The sequence below is a fragment of the Emydura macquarii genome, unplaced genomic scaffold (assembly GCF_026122565.2).
Source record: "Emydura macquarii macquarii isolate MOO-44397 ecotype Brisbane River unplaced genomic scaffold, CSIRO-AGI_Emac_v2 contig_2994, whole genome shotgun sequence".
Taxonomy (NCBI): domain Eukaryota; kingdom Metazoa; phylum Chordata; order Testudines; family Chelidae; genus Emydura; species Emydura macquarii.
Genome location: NW_027133131.1, coordinates 4,213,623 through 4,233,986, shown reverse-complemented (window position 1 = coordinate 4,233,986; position 20,364 = coordinate 4,213,623). Strand labels below are relative to the sequence as shown.

The 20,364-nt window shown below is 43.2% G+C and overlaps 1 protein-coding gene across 1 annotated transcript; it reads left to right on the top strand.

Annotated features, from left to right (window-relative positions):
* The first annotated feature begins 6,204 nt into the window (after window positions 1-6,204).
* LOC137140958 (keratin, type II cytoskeletal 5-like) lies at window positions 6,205-19,570 on the top strand. The gene is made up of 9 exons (XM_067529711.1): window positions 6,205-6,753; window positions 7,945-8,159; window positions 8,922-8,982; window positions 10,314-10,409; window positions 11,730-11,894; window positions 14,532-14,657; window positions 16,729-16,949; window positions 18,751-18,785; window positions 19,266-19,570. The coding sequence occupies exons 1-9, from the start codon at window positions 6,205-6,207 to the stop codon at window positions 19,568-19,570; spliced, it is 1,773 nt and encodes a 590-aa protein (XP_067385812.1).
* The last annotated feature ends 794 nt before the right edge of the window (window positions 19,571-20,364 follow it).

Here is a 20,364-nt window from a genome sequence, read left to right as displayed (position 1 = left end):
CTGTACTTGTTGTAGCTATGAAAGAAGCATGTTCTGTGCCGTTTTACTAAGCCCGGGCCTTCAAATAGGGCTAAAGGACTCAGGCACCTGACTTCCATAGAATTTTAGTGGCAGTGTGTACATCTCTAGGACCCTTTGAAAGTCCCGGAGTTAGTCCCATAACCTTGCATTGGCTAAACCATTAATCCCACAGGGCTGAAATTCTGGTTCAAGTCTATTGAAAATGAAGGATTAACTCAGGCTGGGCAAACAGCCAATTTTTCGGTTTGGGAGTCAACTCAAAAATTTGGGGAAAAAAATTGTTTCATATTGAATAAAGTTTCATTCCATCTGAAACAAAAACATTTGGTTTTACGTTAGATTTTGTTTAATTTTCATAGGGGTTTTTTTGGTTCTAATTATGTTTAGGTTTATGAGACATCTTTCCGAAACGAACAGTTTCATTTCAGCATTTCCAATTTCTTTTTTCTTTCTCAGCTAAAGCTATTAGCTGAACTTGACCTAACGTCACGAATTGTTTTGGTCCATCCAAATCTTATTTTTCAGCAACCGCCCCCCAAGTCACATGAAAATTGTCACCCCACTCCGGGTGTAACAAAGAGGAGAATCTGGCCCACTCTCTGGCTCAGAAGAATAGCCCTTCATGCTCCTTGCTCTGAGACGGGTACGAAGCATTAAAATTAATATAGAAAATGCATCCTTATTTTAGGGACAATCTTGGCAGTTCCATCTCATCTCTTGGCCTGGACTCCACACAAAAGTTGTACCACTTTACCTTCACTGGTCCATTTAGTACTACAGCCTGTCTAGTGTGGATGCAGTTATACAGGTAAAAAAAAAAAAAGGCTTATACCAATATAGGTTATTCCTGTACAAGCAGAGGAATAAGCTGTATCAGTAGAAGCACTCTTATATGACTATCCATATTACGGGTTGTACCGGCATAACACACACCCTAACTGAAATAGTTATATTGATACACAATCTATGTGTAGACAGGGCCCCAGATGGTGGGGGGGGGGGAAAGGGTACACTTTACCGGGGCCCGGTGGCCCTGGGCGGCCCAGCCCAGGCTGCAACCTCCATTACCATAAGGAAAAAAATTTTTGTGACTCATGAGATTGTATGTATGGGATGAGGGATTGTGGTATGTGTGTGGGAGGGGGCCCATGTTACAAGTTTGTACTGGGCCCAAAAAAATTATGCTTGGGTCCTGTGTTTAGACCAGGCCTTAAAACTCTCATGGCAGTCAATAGGCCTTTTGCTTGAATAAGGACTCAGGCCTTGTCTACACTATAGGCTTCTGCCAGCGTAGCTGTGTTGGTCTCAGAGGTGTGCCGCCAGGATCCCCTAGTGTAGACATAGTTACACTGGCAAGACCATGGTGGAATAAATTATACAAATGAAAGCATAACTTTGTGAGTAGAGTATACCGGAATTCCTATACTGCTCATGCACACCTAGTATAGACATGGCCTCTATGACTGTATTGGCCTCTTAATTTCTAGAAGGAGAACGTCTGTCTGTTTATCTTCATACTGAATACCCTCAGAAGTATCCTTGAGTCAAAGACTCAAAGATCCACTTCATGCATCCGATGACGTGGGTTTCTGCCCATGAAAGTTTATGCCCAAATAAATTTGTTAGTCTTTAAGGTGCCACAAGACTCTTGCTGTTTGGATTCAAAGGGAGCTCACGAAAATCCTATGGCTCCAGTAAAGGTCCTCGCTGGACGAACTAGTCAGGAAGATGTGCGCCGTACGTGATTTCTGTATGTTGTGTGCGTACCGGATGGAAAGGTTCACCTCCGTGCTGATGTCTTCTGTTGAGCATTTCACGCTTCCTGGTGTATCTCCAATAAACTGCAGCTGGCGTTCAGGGTTCAGAGAGTGAGAAAGCTTTAGTGGGTGGGTGATCTGGGGCCAAATCCTCAGCGGGTGTACATGAGGGTCGCTGAGGATCTGACCTATATTGTCATTGGTTTCACAGCAGTCGTACATGGTGGCGAAAGCGATCAGCCAATTATAGGCTGGTGTGAAATTCGCTTTCGCTCTTTTGACGTCAATGGCGAGCTGCGAACGCCGCTCACTCAAACATCACGTGATTTAAAAAACCCACCAAAACAATGTTTTTTCCGTTGCCTTCCAGTTTTTGAACCTTTTTAGGCTACAGGCAGCTCACATTTTTCATGCTCTAACTTTCTCTCTGCTTCCCATGGACCCTGGAAAGTACAGAATGACCCTAGTGCTTTGGATACACCCCTGACAGTGGAGGATGAGAGCAGGTCAGCCATAGAGCTCTTAAACCAGTTCTTAATCGGGTGGGAAGGCCCCTGACGAGGGGCTGTTCTCCGCTGGGCTGGATCTGCCTGTTCTCAGGCCACTTTACACGTCTGGAGAAGCATAGCAGGGCTCAGTGGAATAAGAATTGTATACAACTGGAGAAAATGAGAGGAGAACCAGAGCCTAAAACAGAGAGATGTTTCTTTCCTCCTTGGATTAATGACTTTAATGAAAGCTTCTGTTTGTGTGTTACCTCTGGTCAGCAGAGAGCATCAGTCAGCAACACTTAAAACACTGCTCTCCAGGCTTGTAGCTAATGGATGGCGATTTTTCAAGCCATCATCAGCCATGCAGTGGTGCTTGATTTTCCTTTTACTGTGCATCTGTCCGTGCTTCTACCAGGATGCCATTGCTGCCTATGTTGACGAAGTACCACTGCCAGGCAAGGGCAGGAGCTGGTGGGTGATTAGATTAATTTCCTGAGATTTCTTTATCAAGTCTTAAGGAGCCTTCCAATTCTTACAGGCCACTTGGCAATGCTGCATTTTTGCCCTAGCAAGAAGAAGGGCCTGCCATCGTTTTAGCATCAGTAGGCTGTCCATGGTTATGGATCTGGATTGTAGTAATGGCCACGTAAATTTTAATTTGAATAGCTTTTAAAAGCCAGAAGGGACTGTTAAGAACGTCTAATCTGATCTTCTATATAACACACAGCAGAGAATTACATGCAACCTTCCTGCCTCCGGTACTAGAAGTACTGCTATACACAACTGCAACAACCACACCCCCATCATAAGCTGAATTTTGAAACTGCAGCACGAAGTGCTACTAGGCAAGCAATTCTATTTCTGCTAGGACTCTCCTGGGATTTGAACCCAGGCCTTCTAGCACTGTAGGCTATACACCTAGGCTGCATAAAACAGCAGGCTTGTCAATGGTGGGCATTATACTATTGCTGTCCTTTGCCCTTGGACTACATTTCTGATGGAGAGGCCAGAAGAGGGGGCAATCCTGGCGTCAGTTGTTCAGGCATCCATGCTCCATGTACAGCATGACACAAGAATGTCAAGAAACATGCAAGTTGCTACCAGGAAAAGCCAGGCACCCATCAGACCAATGCCATGCAAGGAAGCAAGCAAGCGCAAGAAATTCCATGTTGCTGAGCCATATACTGGAAGAACAGTGCAGTAAAAGGGCAGGTACGTTGCCAAGGTTGAGAACGCTGTGAGCATAGACGATGCTTCCTGAGCCTTGTCGTACAGCCAAGCAAAAAATTTGCTAATGTCAGTGGCCATGAGGATGTCCAGCACCAAATGCAACACCTGTGATTGGTTGGTTGTGCTCCTAAAATGCTGTTCTGATGTGCATGTACAATAATCACATGATCAGTCTTTGCAAGCAGCGCGACACAGCACATTGCTGGGAAACGGTATTGTGCAATTCCTGTTGCACTCTGGAGTTTCAAACCAAGATCTTGCATGAAAGCACACGTTAGATCAGCCGCTTTGTCTCCTGGCCATTCCCAGGGTTTATGCCAAATCCCAGTTCTAGTTTAACCAACTTCAAAACGCCCCTTGGCTTCCATCAGGGTTTGGCAGCCAAACATGCATCCATTGGAGTCAGTGGTGAAACACGTCAGTTTACATGGGAGAAGATTTATGCCTTTGGCCTCTTGTAAATGCAAACGTGCACTTCATACAGTGAAAGGGTCTGATTTCCCACCACCTTTGCCCCTTGTGCAGTCATTTTCACCTGCACCAGCTCACAAAAGGAGAGATCTGGCACCTGGTTTCTGCTCACTTAGTGTGCACAGGTGAAACTGATGACGCAGAGTGAAATGCAGTGGACAGTTCGGCTTAAACCACTTCGCTTGGGTTACTCCAGATTTGCTGGGAGCTTTGAGATCAGAATCAAGCCCTTGTTCCCGATCATACTTTCAAACAACGGGGCAGATCCTCAGCTGGTGCAAATGAGCGTATCTCCCTTTACATCAGTGGAGTGGTGTTGATTTACATCTGTGGGGGAATCTGACCCAACACATGCTTGTGCCCTGGGGGAGAAGGAACTGTCATGATAGCTGTGCTATGTATTATAATGAAACATCAATAATGTGCAGTTATTCCCAAGAGCTTAATACCCTCTTGCGAAGACATGCTCCCTTGTAAGAAAGAAAATGCTTCACATAGCCCAATGCTCATCATTTGTTTCCTGAGTGCAAGGCTCCTAACAAAACGTCCTCCTTTATTTATAGCAGGAAAATGTGCTTGGGAAATGTGCCACGTTGACTTAGCTTTCAGAAACGTTGAGCAGTTGGCTCTCCCACTGCTTTTGACTGGAGCTGTAGATGCCCAGTAGTTCTGTAAATTAGACCCCGCTGTTTGCAGAAGAAAGGCTCAGTGGTTAACTTGTAGATGAGGTAAAACTCCCCATTAACAGCAGTCAGATAAGTCAGGCATGTGGGAGTAGTTCCAGAGGTGGTAGAACACAGGTAACTACCAGTGCAGGTTATTTGGCCAGTGTATTATTTGTATGACTGTAGCGCTTAAGTGCCCCAGTCATGGAACAAGTGTGTTAGGTGCTGTACAAACACAGTGTGTTAGGTGCTGTACAAACGCTGAACAAAAAGACAGTCCCTGCCCCAAGGAACTTACAAATGAAGTATAAGACAACAGATGGATACAGACAGATGGAGGAGCGTAAGGAAACAACAAGACAATATTGGTGACAGGCAATGGCCACAACACAATAGCAGTCCACCTGAGGTCTGATTTGGTGTGGATGAAATCTGAGTAAGGTGAGAGCGAACGTCAAGGGATTTGTGTAGCCAGCCCCAGGAGCTGCACCAATTCCCACTATTTGAGGAGCAGGGGTAAAATTTTCAACAGCACCAACGTGATTTAAGATCCATTGACTTTCAATAAGACTTAGGCTATGTCTACACTGCAGTACTAATTCGAATTCACTTAATTCGACTTGCAGAAACCGATTTATAGAAATCGCAGCAGACTGTCCACACTACGGCGTTTGTGCTGGTTTCTTGCGTCCAATCTGGCCAGCCTTAATTCGAATTACAAAGCAGAGCAATGTGGGTAGCTATCCCACAGTGCAACTAGCCACGGTGGCTGTTTGCATACTGTCTTTGTCCCAGGATGCAACGTTGCTTCCCCTACCCTTCCCCCACCCCCAAAGAAACAGGAAAAGGATTTTTGTGCCCTTTTTTTTACTCCCCCCGATTGCCATTGCTGCAGAGACATGGAGACAGCTGAACTCTGCTCTGTAATTCTGATCGTGACAAATACAACGCGGTTTATCCTGAAAGTCACATAGATGGAGAGATAGACGGAGAGCGAGATATTATTGGTCATCTTTACATTGCACCTTAAATACCTTTGAGCCTAGGTCCTTTATAAACTGATTTAAATGGGAGCTGACTTTGGCCTTAAAAACTTCCAGTTGCTAATGGAGAGAAGGAGATGTCCCAAGTACGCAGCTTTGAAGTAAGGAGTTGCAGAGCGTTCGCTCATCACTGCAAAAACCCACAATGAAACCTCGTAAGTTCCTTGTAACTACTTTGCATTAAAACGTTCTGTGCAGGAAAACAGAAAAGGTGAGGCGAGACAATAATTGAGAAACATACCTAATTTCATGCCATTAAAGCCTACAATTTCTGTGTTTTTATTCACTTCAAAGATGTGCTTAAGGTGGTTGAAAAGGGTGAGTTGGTGCAAGGCAAGATCAAGCTCATAAAAAACCTTAATTAATTAACTAGCTCCATCCAAGCCCAACCCCTCAATAATATATAAGGGGAAGCCCTAGCTTCCATCTCAGAGGGGGTTCAGTTTCGTTCTCTCTCTCTCTCTCTCTCTCTCTCTGCTCTCATCTTGCGTCACACCCTTCAGTTTCTTCTTTCCGACAGGTCACGATGAGCAGGCAGTTCAGTTCTAAGTCTGGGAGCATGACTAGGGGTTTCAGTGGACGCTCTGCAGCCACCCCCATAATTTCCAGTGGCAACAAAGGCAGCTTCAGTTCGGCTTCTTGGTCTCGAGCTGGGAGAAGTGGAGGGTATGGTGGCTGGTTTGGCAGCAGAAGCCTCTATAGCTTAGGAGGAAACAAAAGCACTTCCATCAGCGTAGGCGGTGGAGGCGTCCGGAGCGTGGGGCTTGGGTTGGATGGTGGTGGTTTTGGAGGCGGCAGATTTGGTGGTGGTAGTGGATTTGTCTCTAGTGGGTATGGCAGTGGAGGATATGGAGGTGGTGGTGGATACAGTGTCGGTGGGCTTGGTGGCGGAGGCTTTGGTGGTGGCAGAGCTGGTCCTGTTTTGTCTCCTGGTGGCATCCAGCAAGTCACCGTTAACCCCAACCTTCTGGCACCACTCAAGATAGAAATTGACCCGGAGATCCAGAAAGTGAAAGTTCAGGAAAGGGAGCAGATCAAGACCCTCAACAACAAATTTGCATCGTTTATTGACAAGGTGAGACCATCAATTCAATGTCCGAGACATGAGGAATCCAACAGTACATGAGACTTCCATGTCTTGCAGAAGAATGAGTTAATAGCCCTTTTTGATGTTGGCCTTGAAGAACAGATCTCGAGGCAGCATCCTGATTAGGGCTTAGGTCCTTAATCCATTTCTACTCATTCCTGAGTCATGCAAACTATTACTTATGTCGAATAAGGACTGAGTGAAAAACTAAGTAAGAGCCCCAGGTTTGGGTCAGATATGAACGCACAAAATGATATGCAGTAACCAGGAGTTATTTGCAATGTCTATGCCAAGCACGTTGTTTTCCAGGTGTTTATAACAGTACAAATACAATTTAATCTCTCTCTATCTTCTCTGCCCCCCCCCCCCCCATTTCTCTCCCTCTATCTCCATAGTTCTATGTGCTCAATTTTTGCCTCCACAACATAGCACCTGGCTTTTATGGGTTTGAATCTGAGCTGTAACAGCACAGATTTGAGAAGATAATTAAATATAGACATAATTGAACTATGATGCACCAAACCTGTGAGTCAGCCCATGGATTTCAATGCAACTTGTCACATGATTCAATTCCTGGGGGCCTTGAAGTAGCTTGCTGAATCAGTTCCAAAGTGACTCCAATGTACTTACTATGTGGTTTAAGAAAGCATCTGTCCGTCTATCTTATTTTATTTTATTTTATTTTATTTTATTCTGCAGCTATTTGGCGAGAACCATCCTTGTATTATGCCTTAACCTTAATTTTTCCTTGAAAGGGCCAGAGTGGAATATTCTGCCTCGCTGCTTAGCACTTACACAGGGCCAGATTCTTAGCTGGGGTAGATTGGCGTGGCTTCTTTGAAGTCAAGTGGGGGGTGCCAATTTACACCAGCTGAGCATGTGGCCCGCTAATGCAGCCTGACTGATTTCAGCTTGCGAGGGCCAAAAGCCTCAGCTGGCACTAATCCATGTATCTCCATGGACCTCAATGGAGCCATATTGATTCCTTCCCTTCTCATCTTGTGCCCAAAAGAAAAACCAAGAAGGATTCCTGCTTTCACCTCCCTTAGTGGTAGCAATACCATCAACTTCAATGCAGTTGAGTCCCATTTACACCTGTGTAACGGACAACAGAGTGTGGCCCAATGCTCTGGGGGATATTTTCCAACCATTAACGTCCTCTTGCCTGTTGGGTTTCAGGTTCGGTTCCTGGAGCAGCAGAATAAGGTGCTGGAGACCAAGTGGGACCTCCTGCAGCAGCAACGCACCACCTCCACTAAGGTCCCTATTGATCCCCTTTTTGAGGCATATATTAATAACCTGAGGCAGCAGCTAGAAAGCCTAGTGACTGACAGAGGACGGCTCGATGGGGAGCTGAGAAATGTGCAGGATTCCATGGAAGATTTCAGAAAGAAGTAAGTCACCAGACAAGCCTGAGAAATGTAGGTGGCGAAAGGTTTTGTTGCCTTTCCTTGGCACAGATTTCTGGTTGTGTGGTTAATGCTGGAGCTATTTTCATTCCTATTAAAATATTGCGAGCTTTTAAATCGTGTATTTACAGGATAATAAAATCGGCTCTGCTTTCAGGAGAATTCTCACGGCCATAATTAACATAATAATCCAGCTGTTTACCTTAAACTGTATACAGATTTTATGGTATGCTCATCAACCTCTGACAAAATTATTTTTTTTTGCATATGAAATCTACCCACCTACCAAAGGTGTATTTATTTTATTTCATCTTATCTTACACTGCTAACATGTTCACCACGGTGGTATTTTTTTAGTACAATTTGGGTGCCTAACTCCATATAGACTCTCTTGGAAACCCCAGCTTTAATCATCAACATAAATCATGGCTCGAAGATGATAAGGGGGAGACACTCATGCTGTAATAGCAAAACAATGAAACTGATCAGAAGAACACAGCAACACTCCAGGTCCAAACTACTGTTCTGTTGAATTAAGAGTGTCATGTGTTGAATAATGCTTCCTATCCACTGTAACAAAGTGTTTCACTGGAGGCTGCACAGTTAGCAGTCATCATACAAATGAAATTTCCAGAGATTAGCACTGTACATTAGAACCTGGCAGATACATGTCTTTTGCACCACTGCTTACTGCTTTTTCCTTGTAGTTGAGAAGATAGCATTAAAAAATACCTCTTTACTCAACAGATTTGAAGAGGAAATCCACAGGCGCACATCTGCAGAAAATGAATTTGTGGTGCTCAAAAAGGTAAGCAGTACATCTCTCTCTCTTGCTCTCCCTGTTATTACTCTGTAGCTATCTGAGGATAAGGCAGCAGATTGTTGCAGAAGTTCTGAACTGTTGACACTGAACAAGAAACAATTAAAAAAGTTCCAGAGGGGTAGCGGTGTTAGTCTGTTTTCAGCAAAACAATGAGAGTTCTGTGGCACCTTAAAGACTAACACATTTATTTGGGCATCGGCTTTTGTGGGCAGAAACCCACTTCGTCAGATTTCGTGGGTTCCTGCCCATGAAAGGTTATGCCCAAATAAATGTGTTAGTCTTTAAGGTGCCACAGAATTCTCATTGTTTTAATTTAAAAAGTAAGATTGCAAAGAAAAAGTCCTATGTATTATTATTTCTGTTAAAATCCAGGACAAATCCATCCTGTGTCCTGATGCTGGTAATCACGGTTGTTGCATTAATTTAAGTGTCTTTCTTATTGTACTGCACTTTCTGTGAAGGTTTTCTCTTTTTCTTGACAGAAATGATGGAGAAAAATCAATCAAACTTTGTATTATGGCCTCCTTTTTAATATTTATTAGGTCATAGTTTTATTAAATGATTAGTTTTAATAAATAGATAATAGATTATTATAACTTGTTACGGATTCCAACAGTCTAGCAGGTTGCTCATAACACGTCCGCCAAGGTGCTTATAACCCCCTATGATACATGTCTGTAACATGCTTATAACATCTATTAACCATTTATAAACCGAACCTTAATGGAAACCGCTCCCAAAACATGTAAAAGGCCAAATTCAGCTGTGTTACATCAGCATGAATCTGCAATGACGGAGGCCCATATCCTCAAAGGTATTTAACAGCCAGACTCCCACTCCCGGGCCTGTGTTATTTGCACAAAGTCCCCTTTCTGCTTCTGTAGCAAGGCCAAAGTGGTGGAAAGCAGTTTTAGGGTGTGTCTTCACTGCTGTGTGAACTCAAGGTATGACTGGAGTGTTGCCTCTAACTTGATTCCTGTCCACACCCACACAAATCTCTCCCTCAGGTTTAAATGGTGTTTTAAACTTGAGCTAAGTGGCCCGTCAGTGGGAAGAGGGGTTGAAGCTCAAGTCTTGTGGATGCCCAAGCTAGTGGGGGCTCGGCAACTCATCAGTTGCCAGTCCAGTCGCTCTGTGTTGGCTCAGTGTGGTTTCCAATGCATCTGCTCTCACTCGAGTAGGCTGTGGAGTAATTCAAGTGGAGTAACTCGAGTTACCTGTTGCAGTGCAGACAGACCCTGAGCATAAATGAGATCAGAAAGACAATAGCTCTTGTCCTTGGTAGCGTTGTCCCAATATTCGGTATGTGTTTTCAGGAAGTGGATGCTGCCTACATGAAAAAAGCAGAGCTTCAAGCAAATGTGGATTCCCTCATTGCTGAGATAAACTTCCTGAGAGCTCTCTATGAGGCGGTAAGGCTCCTATTTAGTGGCTCCTTCCCATGGGACCATATTGCTTTTTTCCCCAATGACAATGTTGTAATTGAAAGACCCGTCACATTTTTTTCTGCTTTACGAATGCATGATGCAGCTCATGGAATCAGCGAGGTCGTTAGTGGAAAACTCTGTCCAGTGCTGGAGTCCACACTTCAAAAAGGGTGTTGGAAAATGGGAAAGGGTTCAGATAAAAGCTACAATGAACTAGTTACCTCCTGAGGTCCCTTCCAACCCTAACCTTCTATGATTCTATGATACAAGAATGATTCGAAGTCTGCAAAATAGTGGGAGACTTAAGACGTTCGATCTGTTTTGTTCATTAGAGAAGGCCAAGAGGTGACTTGATCGTGGTCTATGAGTGCCTGGTTAGAAAAAAGGTTTCTGATAGCAGATAGCTCTTTAATCTAGCAGAAAAAAGCAGAATGCGATCCATCGTTGGCAGCTGAAGCTAGACAAAGTCAGATGAGAAAGAAGGTGTACATTTTAACAGTGAGGATAATTAACCATTGGAACAACTTGCCAAGGGATGTGATGAATTCTCCAGCGCTGGAAGTCTTTAAATCAAGACTGGATGGCTTTCTAAAAGGTATCCTATAGCTCAAACAGGAGTTATAGGCTCAATGCAGAAATTACTGGGCCTGTGACAGACTAGATGGAAGTCAGGCTCCAGATTAATTATTAGTATTATCATCCCTCAGTATTAGGTCCTGGAGATTTAAAAAAAACAAAACAAAGAAAGAGTCTTCACAACATACAAGATCTTTAAGCATAAAAAGAGGAAATTTTCCCTCTAGAATTTATCCTCATGAGTCACCAATAAATCCTGACCACAAACCAGCTCCAGAGGGCTGGGTGGCCAGGCGTTTTGTTAAACCCTCTGCAGAATTCCTGCCTTTCAGGGGCTTGAAGGCACTCATTCTCCATGGCCTGACGTGTCTTCTTTTCTACATCATCTATGTTAACCCTGTCCATTTGGTCTCTGACAATTGCCATGAAATCTTAGCTTTGCTGCTGCTTCTGGTGGTGGTGGGATATAACTAGCTTTTATTTGGCACTTTTCATCAGTAGGCCTCAAAACGCTTTACAAAAGTGGTCAGCATCATTATCCCCATTTTAAAGATGGGAAAATTGAGTCCCGGAGCAGAGAAGTGACTTGGCCAAGGTCACCCAGCAGGCCAGGGTCCCATCTAGCCTGTGCCCCATCTCTGCGGTGTTTTAATGAATCTACTTGGGCATGATTTATGTCTTGCAGAAAATGAACAAACAGTCCCCCTGACATCTTTGTGTGACTTACAGGAACTCGCTCAGATGCAAGGACAGATCAGCGACACCAATGTTATTCTGAAAATGGACAACAGCCGAGATTTGGACCTGAACAGCATCATTTCTGAGGTCAAAGCTCAGTATGAAGACATTGCTAACAGGAGCCGGGCTGAGGCAGAAGCTTGGTACCAGAGCAGGGTGAGTCATCATGCTGCTGTGGAGTATATAATAGTATACTGAGAATTCTCATATGTAGCTCTGACCTAATGCTTTGAATCCATAGCACTCAAAGCACTTGGCAAAAGAATGCCGGCTTCATTATCGCCATTTCACAGATGGGGAAACTGAGGCACAGAGCGGGGAAGTGACTTGCCCAAAGTCAACGAGGAAATCAGTGTCAGTGCTAGGCATAGAGCCCAGTTCTACTGATGAACTTAATCACTAAATGATCCATCCTCACCGTCTTAAATAATAATAGTCGTCTAGGGTATGGAACTGTACCTTTTAAGAGTTTAGTCTCCTGACGGCTGCAATACTTTGGTCTAATTTCAGTTGTTGTGTTTAGTGCGTGAATGTTGGGTGGGGTTGGTGGCTTGTGATACACATGAGGTCAGGTTAGATAATCAGGTGGTCCTTTCTGGCCTTAAACTCTATGATTCTATAAATTTGAGAGTCTCCGGCAAGACCCAGTTGGAAGTGGTGTATCACCACAGCTAGCTCTTATCCATAGCTTTTCATCCATAAATCGCACAGGGCTTTATAAAGGAGGTATCGCCACTTCCTAGATGGGGAAACCGAGGCATGGAAAGGTCAAATGCTTTGCCCAAGGTCAATCAGCAAGGCAGTGACAGAGATGGGAATAGAACCAAGTTCTGATTGTTCAGCCGCTCGCTTATGTCCTCAGTGACCATAACTCTGTCAGTCTCGTACACGCTAACTATCAAACCATCCTAGTTACATCAGTCTCAACTTCCACAGTTATGCTCCAATTTTCTGGTGTCAGAATATGAATCTCTCAGAACATCCTTAGCTAATCCCAATAGATAAATTAGGGCTTGATCCTGGGGCCCAAATGGATTTTCTACCCCTCTTAATTCATATATTAATATGTCGGTCCTACCACTGCTTAGTACATGTTATTAAAGTATTTGCTTATATAGGGCCTAAAAGTGTGCATTATGAAACAAACATAAAGACTGGTTGGAAAAAATTTGATGATTGGAATTTGCAATTCAGCCAAAATTAAAACATTTCACAAAATCAGGTCAATTTCACCAGAATTTTGTTTCAGAAGAAAACCGAGAGGGAAGAAAATTCAAATGTTGTCAGAATTAAACACTTCAATGTTTTTCCTGGTGAAAGAACTTTACATTTCAGTTTTTTAAAATTCTATTATGTATCATACTATATTACAAAAGAAACAGTTGAAAAGCAAAATGAAATGTTTGGATTTTTCGAAAAGAAATGTTTCAGTCACCCCCGAACAATTTTTAAAAAAATTTACCTTCATGGAGAATTACAAATTTTGAAACCTCAAATCCTTTGTGAAATGGAGCTTCCATCCTCCACATGACTGTAATAAAGACAGAGGGTGAAATTTTCAGAACTTTCAATTATCACTGATGAAGTTTGCAGGTGACACAAACTGGGGGAGTGGTAAATAATGAAGAGGACAGGTAGTTTATTCAGATCAATCTAGATGGCTTGGTAAACGGGGCAGAAGCAAACACATGTTTTAATACGGCTAACTGTAAATGTATACATCTAGAAACAAAGAATGCCGTCCATACTTACAAGATGGGGGATTCTATCCTGGGAAGCGGTGACTTGGGAAAAGATTTGAGGGTCATGGTGGATAATCAGCTGAACTTGAAAATCCAATGCAATGCTGCGGCCAAAAGAGCTAATGTGATTCTCAGAGGCATAAACAGGGGAATCTAGAGTAGGAGTAGAGAGGTTATTTTACCTCTGTATTTGGCACTGGTGCGGCTGTTGCTGCAATACTGTATCTGGGTCTTGCGCCCACAATTCAAGAAGAATGCTGATAAATTGGAGAGGTTCAGAAAAGAGCCACGAGAATGATTAAAGGATTAGCAAATATGCCTTATATTGATAGACTCCAGGAGCTCAATCTATTTAGTTCAACAAAGAGAAGATTAAGGGGTGACCTGATCACAGTCTGAAATACCTGCACGGGGAACAAATATTTAGCAATGGGCTCTCCAATCTAGCAGAAAAAGGAATAACATGGAAGCTGGAGCTAGACAAATTCAGACTGGAAATAAGGTGTACATTTTTAATGGTGAGAGTAATTAACCATTGGTACAATTTACCAAGGGTCATGATAGATTCTCCATCACTGACTATTTTTAAATCAAGACTGGATGTTTTTCTGAAAGATCTGCTCCAGGAATTATATGGGGAAGTTCTGTGACCTGTACTATACAGGAAGTCAGACTAGATGATCATAATGGTCCCTTCTGGCCATAGAATTTATGACTCTATGATCTGAACATCTCACAATCATTAGTAAATGTTAACTTTGATATTGTAAGGACAGTTGGTTGGGAAAAAAACTACAATTTTCCCCATCTCTCCCCTTGTTCTTCCCCCAGTTTATTTATTTATCTTAAATATGAAAAAATTATTTAGAAAAATGTCAATTTGGATAATTTTCAACATTGTAAAAAATTTCATCCAAGTCTGTAGCTGGTAGAAAAACCAAGAGAAAATTGCATTGAAATGTTTCCCAATTTGAAATTGGAAAATTGAAACATGTCTGCAACTCAAGTGATGAACATCTTTTATAACGATGTTATTGTTTATGTCTATCAGTATCAAGAGCTTCAGGTCACAGCCACGACACATGGCGATGACCTAAAAATCACCAGGAATGAGATCTCCGAACGGAACCGGCTGATCCAGAGGCTGAAATCTGAAATTGATGGTGTGAAAAAACAGGTGGGAAAGATCTTAATATGGAATCCATATGGCTTGTGGTGTTTATTACATGCTATTTTAATGAGTTCAGTAACCTTGTGAGTGGTACTTACTCTCTGTGTTGAATGGCACAGTGTTGCCAACTCTTGTCATACCTGATGTTTTTCTAAAAGCCCCAGCTCCTGGAGTCTAATTATTTATTTATTTACTTATTTGTTTTTTAATTAAGTTTGTAGCTTCATGGTTCCATTTCATGGAAGCTTGGAAATGAGTCGGCAGAGTGTCAAAGTTTAAAAAACATGGACACAAACAAAATTTTTGTTATGAGTTTTGGGGGGGCCTGACTCTTGGGATTAGAAATACTTGTTTTCTGGTATGTGAGGAACTGCTAATGCCAAAGGACTATGCTTAAGCTCCCTGGGCCAAATTCTTATCTGATTAAAAATTGATGCAGCTAGGTATACTTGGCCCTGTCTCAGCTCAGCGTGGACTAGATGACCTCTCAAGCTCCCTGCCAGCATTACGTTCTATGATTCTTTGACTCATTGAAATCAATCAAGCTGTGCTGATTTATACCAGCTGAGGATATGGCCAATTATATTTACATGTAAAACAATTCTTATATTTCAAGGCTGCTTGGAATATTCACAGAGTTGTTTTATTCCATACCGTTGACATTCCTTTCAGAATTGGTATAGAATAAAAACACCCTCTCCTCCATTATCCAGATTGGTCTACGTCACCATTAAAAACCAATAATAAATATCAAAAACTCCTGGAAACTTCATAATTCAGTCAATTATTTATGCAGGATCTGAGCCTTACAACAGTAACGGATGTAGGGTAAATATTTCAAAAGCACCTAAAGACAAAATTTTCAAAAATGTCTAAGTAACTTAGAAATTTGTCACATTTTCAAAAGTGGCATAGGCACTTACAGAGGCATTTTCAAATGGGCCCAGGTGCCTAACTCCTATGGAAATCAATGGATGTTGGGGAGCGTAAGTACCTTTTTGGATCTGGGCATATGCCTCTTTTGAAAATGGGATTTAGGCTCCTCAATGAGATACTTTTGAGAATTTTATCCCTAGTACTTTCTACCCTAAGGATTTCAATGGAACTACTCCCAGTAATAAACACTACTCCTGGTAGGAGGTGTTTCTCTGTCTGGACCTTAGAGATATTTCATAGAAGACTGAGAAATCAGGAATGAAACTCGTTAAAGAGTTGGGCACCCATGTCCTTCCTTCAATACTATACTGACCTAACCACCAGTGAAGACAGCTTGAGGCTGATGGAACAATTCTTCTGTCAACCTAGCTACCGCTTCTCAGGGAGGTGGATTAACTACCTGCAACAGGAGAACCTCTCCCATCAACATAGGTAGCGTCTACACCATGATGCCGCTTTAGCATTTCAAGTGTAGGCATACTCTTTGGGCTTATTAATTAAAACTTTTATTTGACCCAAAAGCTTTGTGATTTCAATTATTACTAAAGCAATAAATGACAGACAGAAAAAGACTATAGTGAGTGACCTTCTTTTGTGGCATAGGTGAGTAATTTTGGGTTTCTCCTCTGAACCTTTGACTGCCCCTTGCATTGTACCACATTTTAGACCCATTCAGATTACAGATTCATTTATTCTCTTCCAACTACCCTAAAGTATTATGCAACACATACAACATGCATATGTAAGCTTCTGTTTGCAGGACTTTTGCTGGCCATGCTGTTTTCATTTTATTCATGCTCTTTTCTAATTGGCTTGTTACCACCGATCACGCACATGTCATCAGATTACTGCACTCTTTACTCAATATTAGGGACTTTTCCCTGTTTTTCTCCAATTGCCCCTTGGCAGTACTTATTGTATATCCATTGTGGTCCAATTTAGGCACATCCTGTGGTCGAAACGTCACCCTTATCCCACATAGCAAACATCACTCAGGCAAGCTTATATAAGAAAAACACTGAGGCTAAACAGAGTAGGCTGGGTGAGTTAGCATAAGTATCATCTCCAGACTCATTCCTCAGACATGAACATGCCTTATAACAACCTCTGATTCTAGCATCTCACAATTTGTCCCTTCCAGATTGCCGGTCTGCAAACAGCCATTGCTGATGCCGAGCAACGTGGGGAGCTGGCCCTCAAAGACGCCCGGGGTAAGCTCACTGATCTGCAGAATGCTCTTCAGACTGCCAAGGACGAGCTGGCTCGTTTGCTGCGTGATTACCAAGAGGTGATGAACGTCAAGTTGGCACTGGATATCGAGATCGCCACCTACAGGAAGCTGCTGGAGGGAGAAGAATGCAGGTAGGTGCAATATACGAACAGTGTGCAATAATTACGTGGCCAGATCCTCAGATGGAATAAATCTTTGGCTTCATCTTATAAGGGATAATCCTTCCCTGTCTCGCAGGGGTGTTGTTAGGAAAAATACATTGACAATTATGAGGCACTCAGATATTATGGCAATAGGGACCATCTATGTACCTAAAACAGAGGACCCATCTTGTTTTGTTTATCCTCCTTAGATTTGAACAAATTAGGCATGGTGTGAATGTGATTTTAAAGGTATATATTTATTTTAAATGACTTTTGAAATGTATTTATCCCTGAGCAGTGGATGATAAAACCACCTGTCCTAATTATATGGCCTCATTACCATGGCATGGGAGCATCTCACAATCTTTAATGGATGTGGTGTTACACGTGGTGGCCTGTAACATTTACCAACATGAGGGGTCTACAGCAGGGATCAAACCTGGGACCTCTGGAGCTAAAAGCCGCGTCTCTCTTAGCTCACGCCGTAGCAGGCTAATCAATCTTTAGCTGGCCTAGCCACAACTAGAGGGGGGCCAGAGCGTCGCACTGAGCAATACCATTCAGTATTGCAGGGACAAAGTGACGTAGATGTCTAAGTCCCATTTTCAAAAACGACATAGGGACTACGGGTGAGATTTTCCTAAGTGAGTTAGGTGCCTAACTCTCATTGAAATGTAATAGGAGTTAGGCTCCTCGGGCCAGATTTTTAAAGGTATTTCTGCAGATCACAGTCTAATGTGATTTTGAAAAGCACCTCAGCAGCTAACTCCCATTGGAATCAAAAGTCTCACATTGGAAAATCCCTGTAGGGGCCTATCTGCATCTTTGGTTCTCTAAATACCTTTAAAATCAGAGCGATATTTAGATATCCTTTCTCTCTAGCCCTGATGCATTGTACCCAGATTAAACCTGCTGTCACTGTAAATCTGAAGTAACTCCATTAGCACCAAAGGCCTTTGCTAGCATGAAACTGATGTGAGAAGAGAATCAGGCTTATGGGCTACCTTAGTCGACTAAACCAATGAGAAATCAATAATTCCCCTCCTTCCACCAACGTATATTAGAGTAGAGATGATGGAAGAATTTGTCATCAGGCAGATTTGGGCCATTTTATGTCAAGTGAAGGATTTGTAATTCCATTGAAAAAAATTATTCAGCCAGCACTGCAAGACCTAGGGCCCAATCCTGGAGCTATGCCGATTTACACCAGGTGAGGATCTGGACTTACAGAATACACATTCGGGCCCGAACTCTCGTTTGTACTATGGGCCCTTTCATGACGTCAGCACCATACAAGGGCCTCAGAGTGGGTGTATATGTAATTCACTCCCGCTTAAAGCTTCTCTGTAGTACTCAATTGACAGAAAAGAGACCTTATGGGCAGACTGGGCGTTTCATCCACAAACTGCATTCGGCTTCGCACTTCAAGCTGAACATGTGGAACTTCATTGAGCCTTGTGGACTGCTCTGTCTGCGAGGCTGAGTTGCTTTAAGACGAACACCCCGCATTCCTGATTCCACTGGTGTCTTCTCGATAATAGTCTCAGCAGGGAACATGAGCCCTCTGACTCTGGTTCCACTGATCACATTACGTGGGGCTCAGGTGAAAATTGTGGGTGCGGAGCCCTTGAAAATTGGGAGCTGAGATTTTGTCATAATTCGTGTGAATGAGAATCAGGCCTGTCGTCCTTTTGGTTAACATTTAAGTCCTCTACATGTCAAAGTTTATTAATTGTGTTATAGAGATTTATCGGATGATTTATCTGAATTACTTTTCTTTCCCCAACAGGATGTTTGGAGAATATGCCGATCCTGTGAGCATTTGTAAGTATCTCAAGGATTCACCTTCATTTGTCAGAATTATAGCTGATCCAAAAATGAAGAGTGTGTGTGTATTTTTCACAGTAATTTTTTTGATATTTCAGCCCAAATAACAAAAAAACAAAATATTTCAGCCAAAACCTGAAGAAAATTCAGAAGTGCCACCACAGTGCCTCATGGGAGTTGCAGTTCAGGTGCCTCATACTTCCACTTTCCTGTACCGGCTGGGTTCCCTGGTCGGACTACATTTTCCTCGATGCACCATGGTCTCCCCTCTTGGTGAACGGAGGCTGTGCATGGTGAAGTTCTTGGCCATGATGCATCATGGGAGATGTAGTCCAGCTGGGGAGCTTGGCCCATAGCAGAGAATGGAGACATGAGGAAACCGAATTACAACTTCCATGTGGCACTTCAGCAGATTTGTGTCTTTTGGGAAAACACAAGCTGCTTTCTGAATAACCAGAGGCCATGTTTTCCTTGCAGCTGTGGTCAGCAGCACCACCAATGTGGCTGGCAGTGGGAGCAGAGTTGGAAGCGGATACGTCCTTGGTGGAGGAGGTGGAGGTCGTGGAAGTGGCCTCAGTCTCAGGAGTGGCCGAGATGGTCTCGACCTTGGAATGGATGTCAAGAGAGAGCTCTGTGTTAGAACTGGTGGTGGCAGTGGGATAACTGTTGGAGGAAGTGAGCTTAGTTTAGGAGGAGGCGGTTTTGGCTACGGAACGGGAAGCAGCTCTAGCATGAAATATGTCTCGACAACCTCTTCATCGAGCAAAAAATTAGTAAGATAAAGCGTAAAAATGCAACCCAGGGATCGCCAAATTAGCCCAGGTTTTTGCTGCTTGAAGACAGCAGCTCCCACCCCACCTTTCAGCATTCATGGGGGTGGGGGAAAAACTCACCGTGGGACAAAAGTTTGCCCTCAGTTGCACTGAAGTCAATAGGTGAATGGGTGTCGCTGAGAGAGTAGAGCTGGCATCTTACCCGTTGCTCATTAGGAAAATGAGATATCTGTAGCAGCGCTGATGTGCTTTCCTATAACTTTGCCTCATCCAGAAAGTGGCTCTGTTGTCAACTGCACCAGTGTAGTGACCGGGGGCCTGATTCTCTTCTCCTTTACCTTTGTCTTACACTGGTGTAATTCCATCAGGTCTGATTCTCCCTTGCCCTGCAGCGATGCCACATGTGTGTGAAACTCCCTGTAATTAATTGCGCCGGGAGGCGGAGAATCAGACCCATTGACTTCAGTAAAATAACTCCTGACTTACGCCAGTGTCAGTGAAGTCTGAAAACACAGAACCCGATTCCGTTTTCTGGCTGCTGGGATGGCCAAGGCTAGTTCCACGCTCATGAAGTAACCCCATGTTTTACCACTCCACCACTTTCTCCTGAGTTTCACTTCGTCAGCTGCAACCTTTTTGCTCACAGGTGTTTCAGGGCTTTGTCGGGCAAAGGAATGTGGTGAATTGCCCTGGCTTTCCACAAAAGGGGTGAATTCCACCCATTTAGCATCATGAGCATTTATAGAGGTCATGATTCAATCCACTCTATTACTGGCTTTCTGAGGGCCCTCTCCTGTGTGATG

Coding starts and splice junctions, on each gene's coding strand:
- LOC137140958 (XM_067529711.1), top strand. CDS start 6,205: ATGAGCAGGCAGTTCAGTTCTAAGTCTGGGAGCATGACTAGGGGTTTC. Junction 8,160..8,921: donor ATGGAAGATTTCAGAAAGAA/GTAAGTCACCAG, acceptor TTTACTCAACAG/ATTTGAAGAGGAAATCCACA. Junction 18,786..19,265: donor TGCCGATCCTGTGAGCATTT/GTAAGTATCTCA, acceptor TTTTCCTTGCAG/CTGTGGTCAGCAGCACCACC.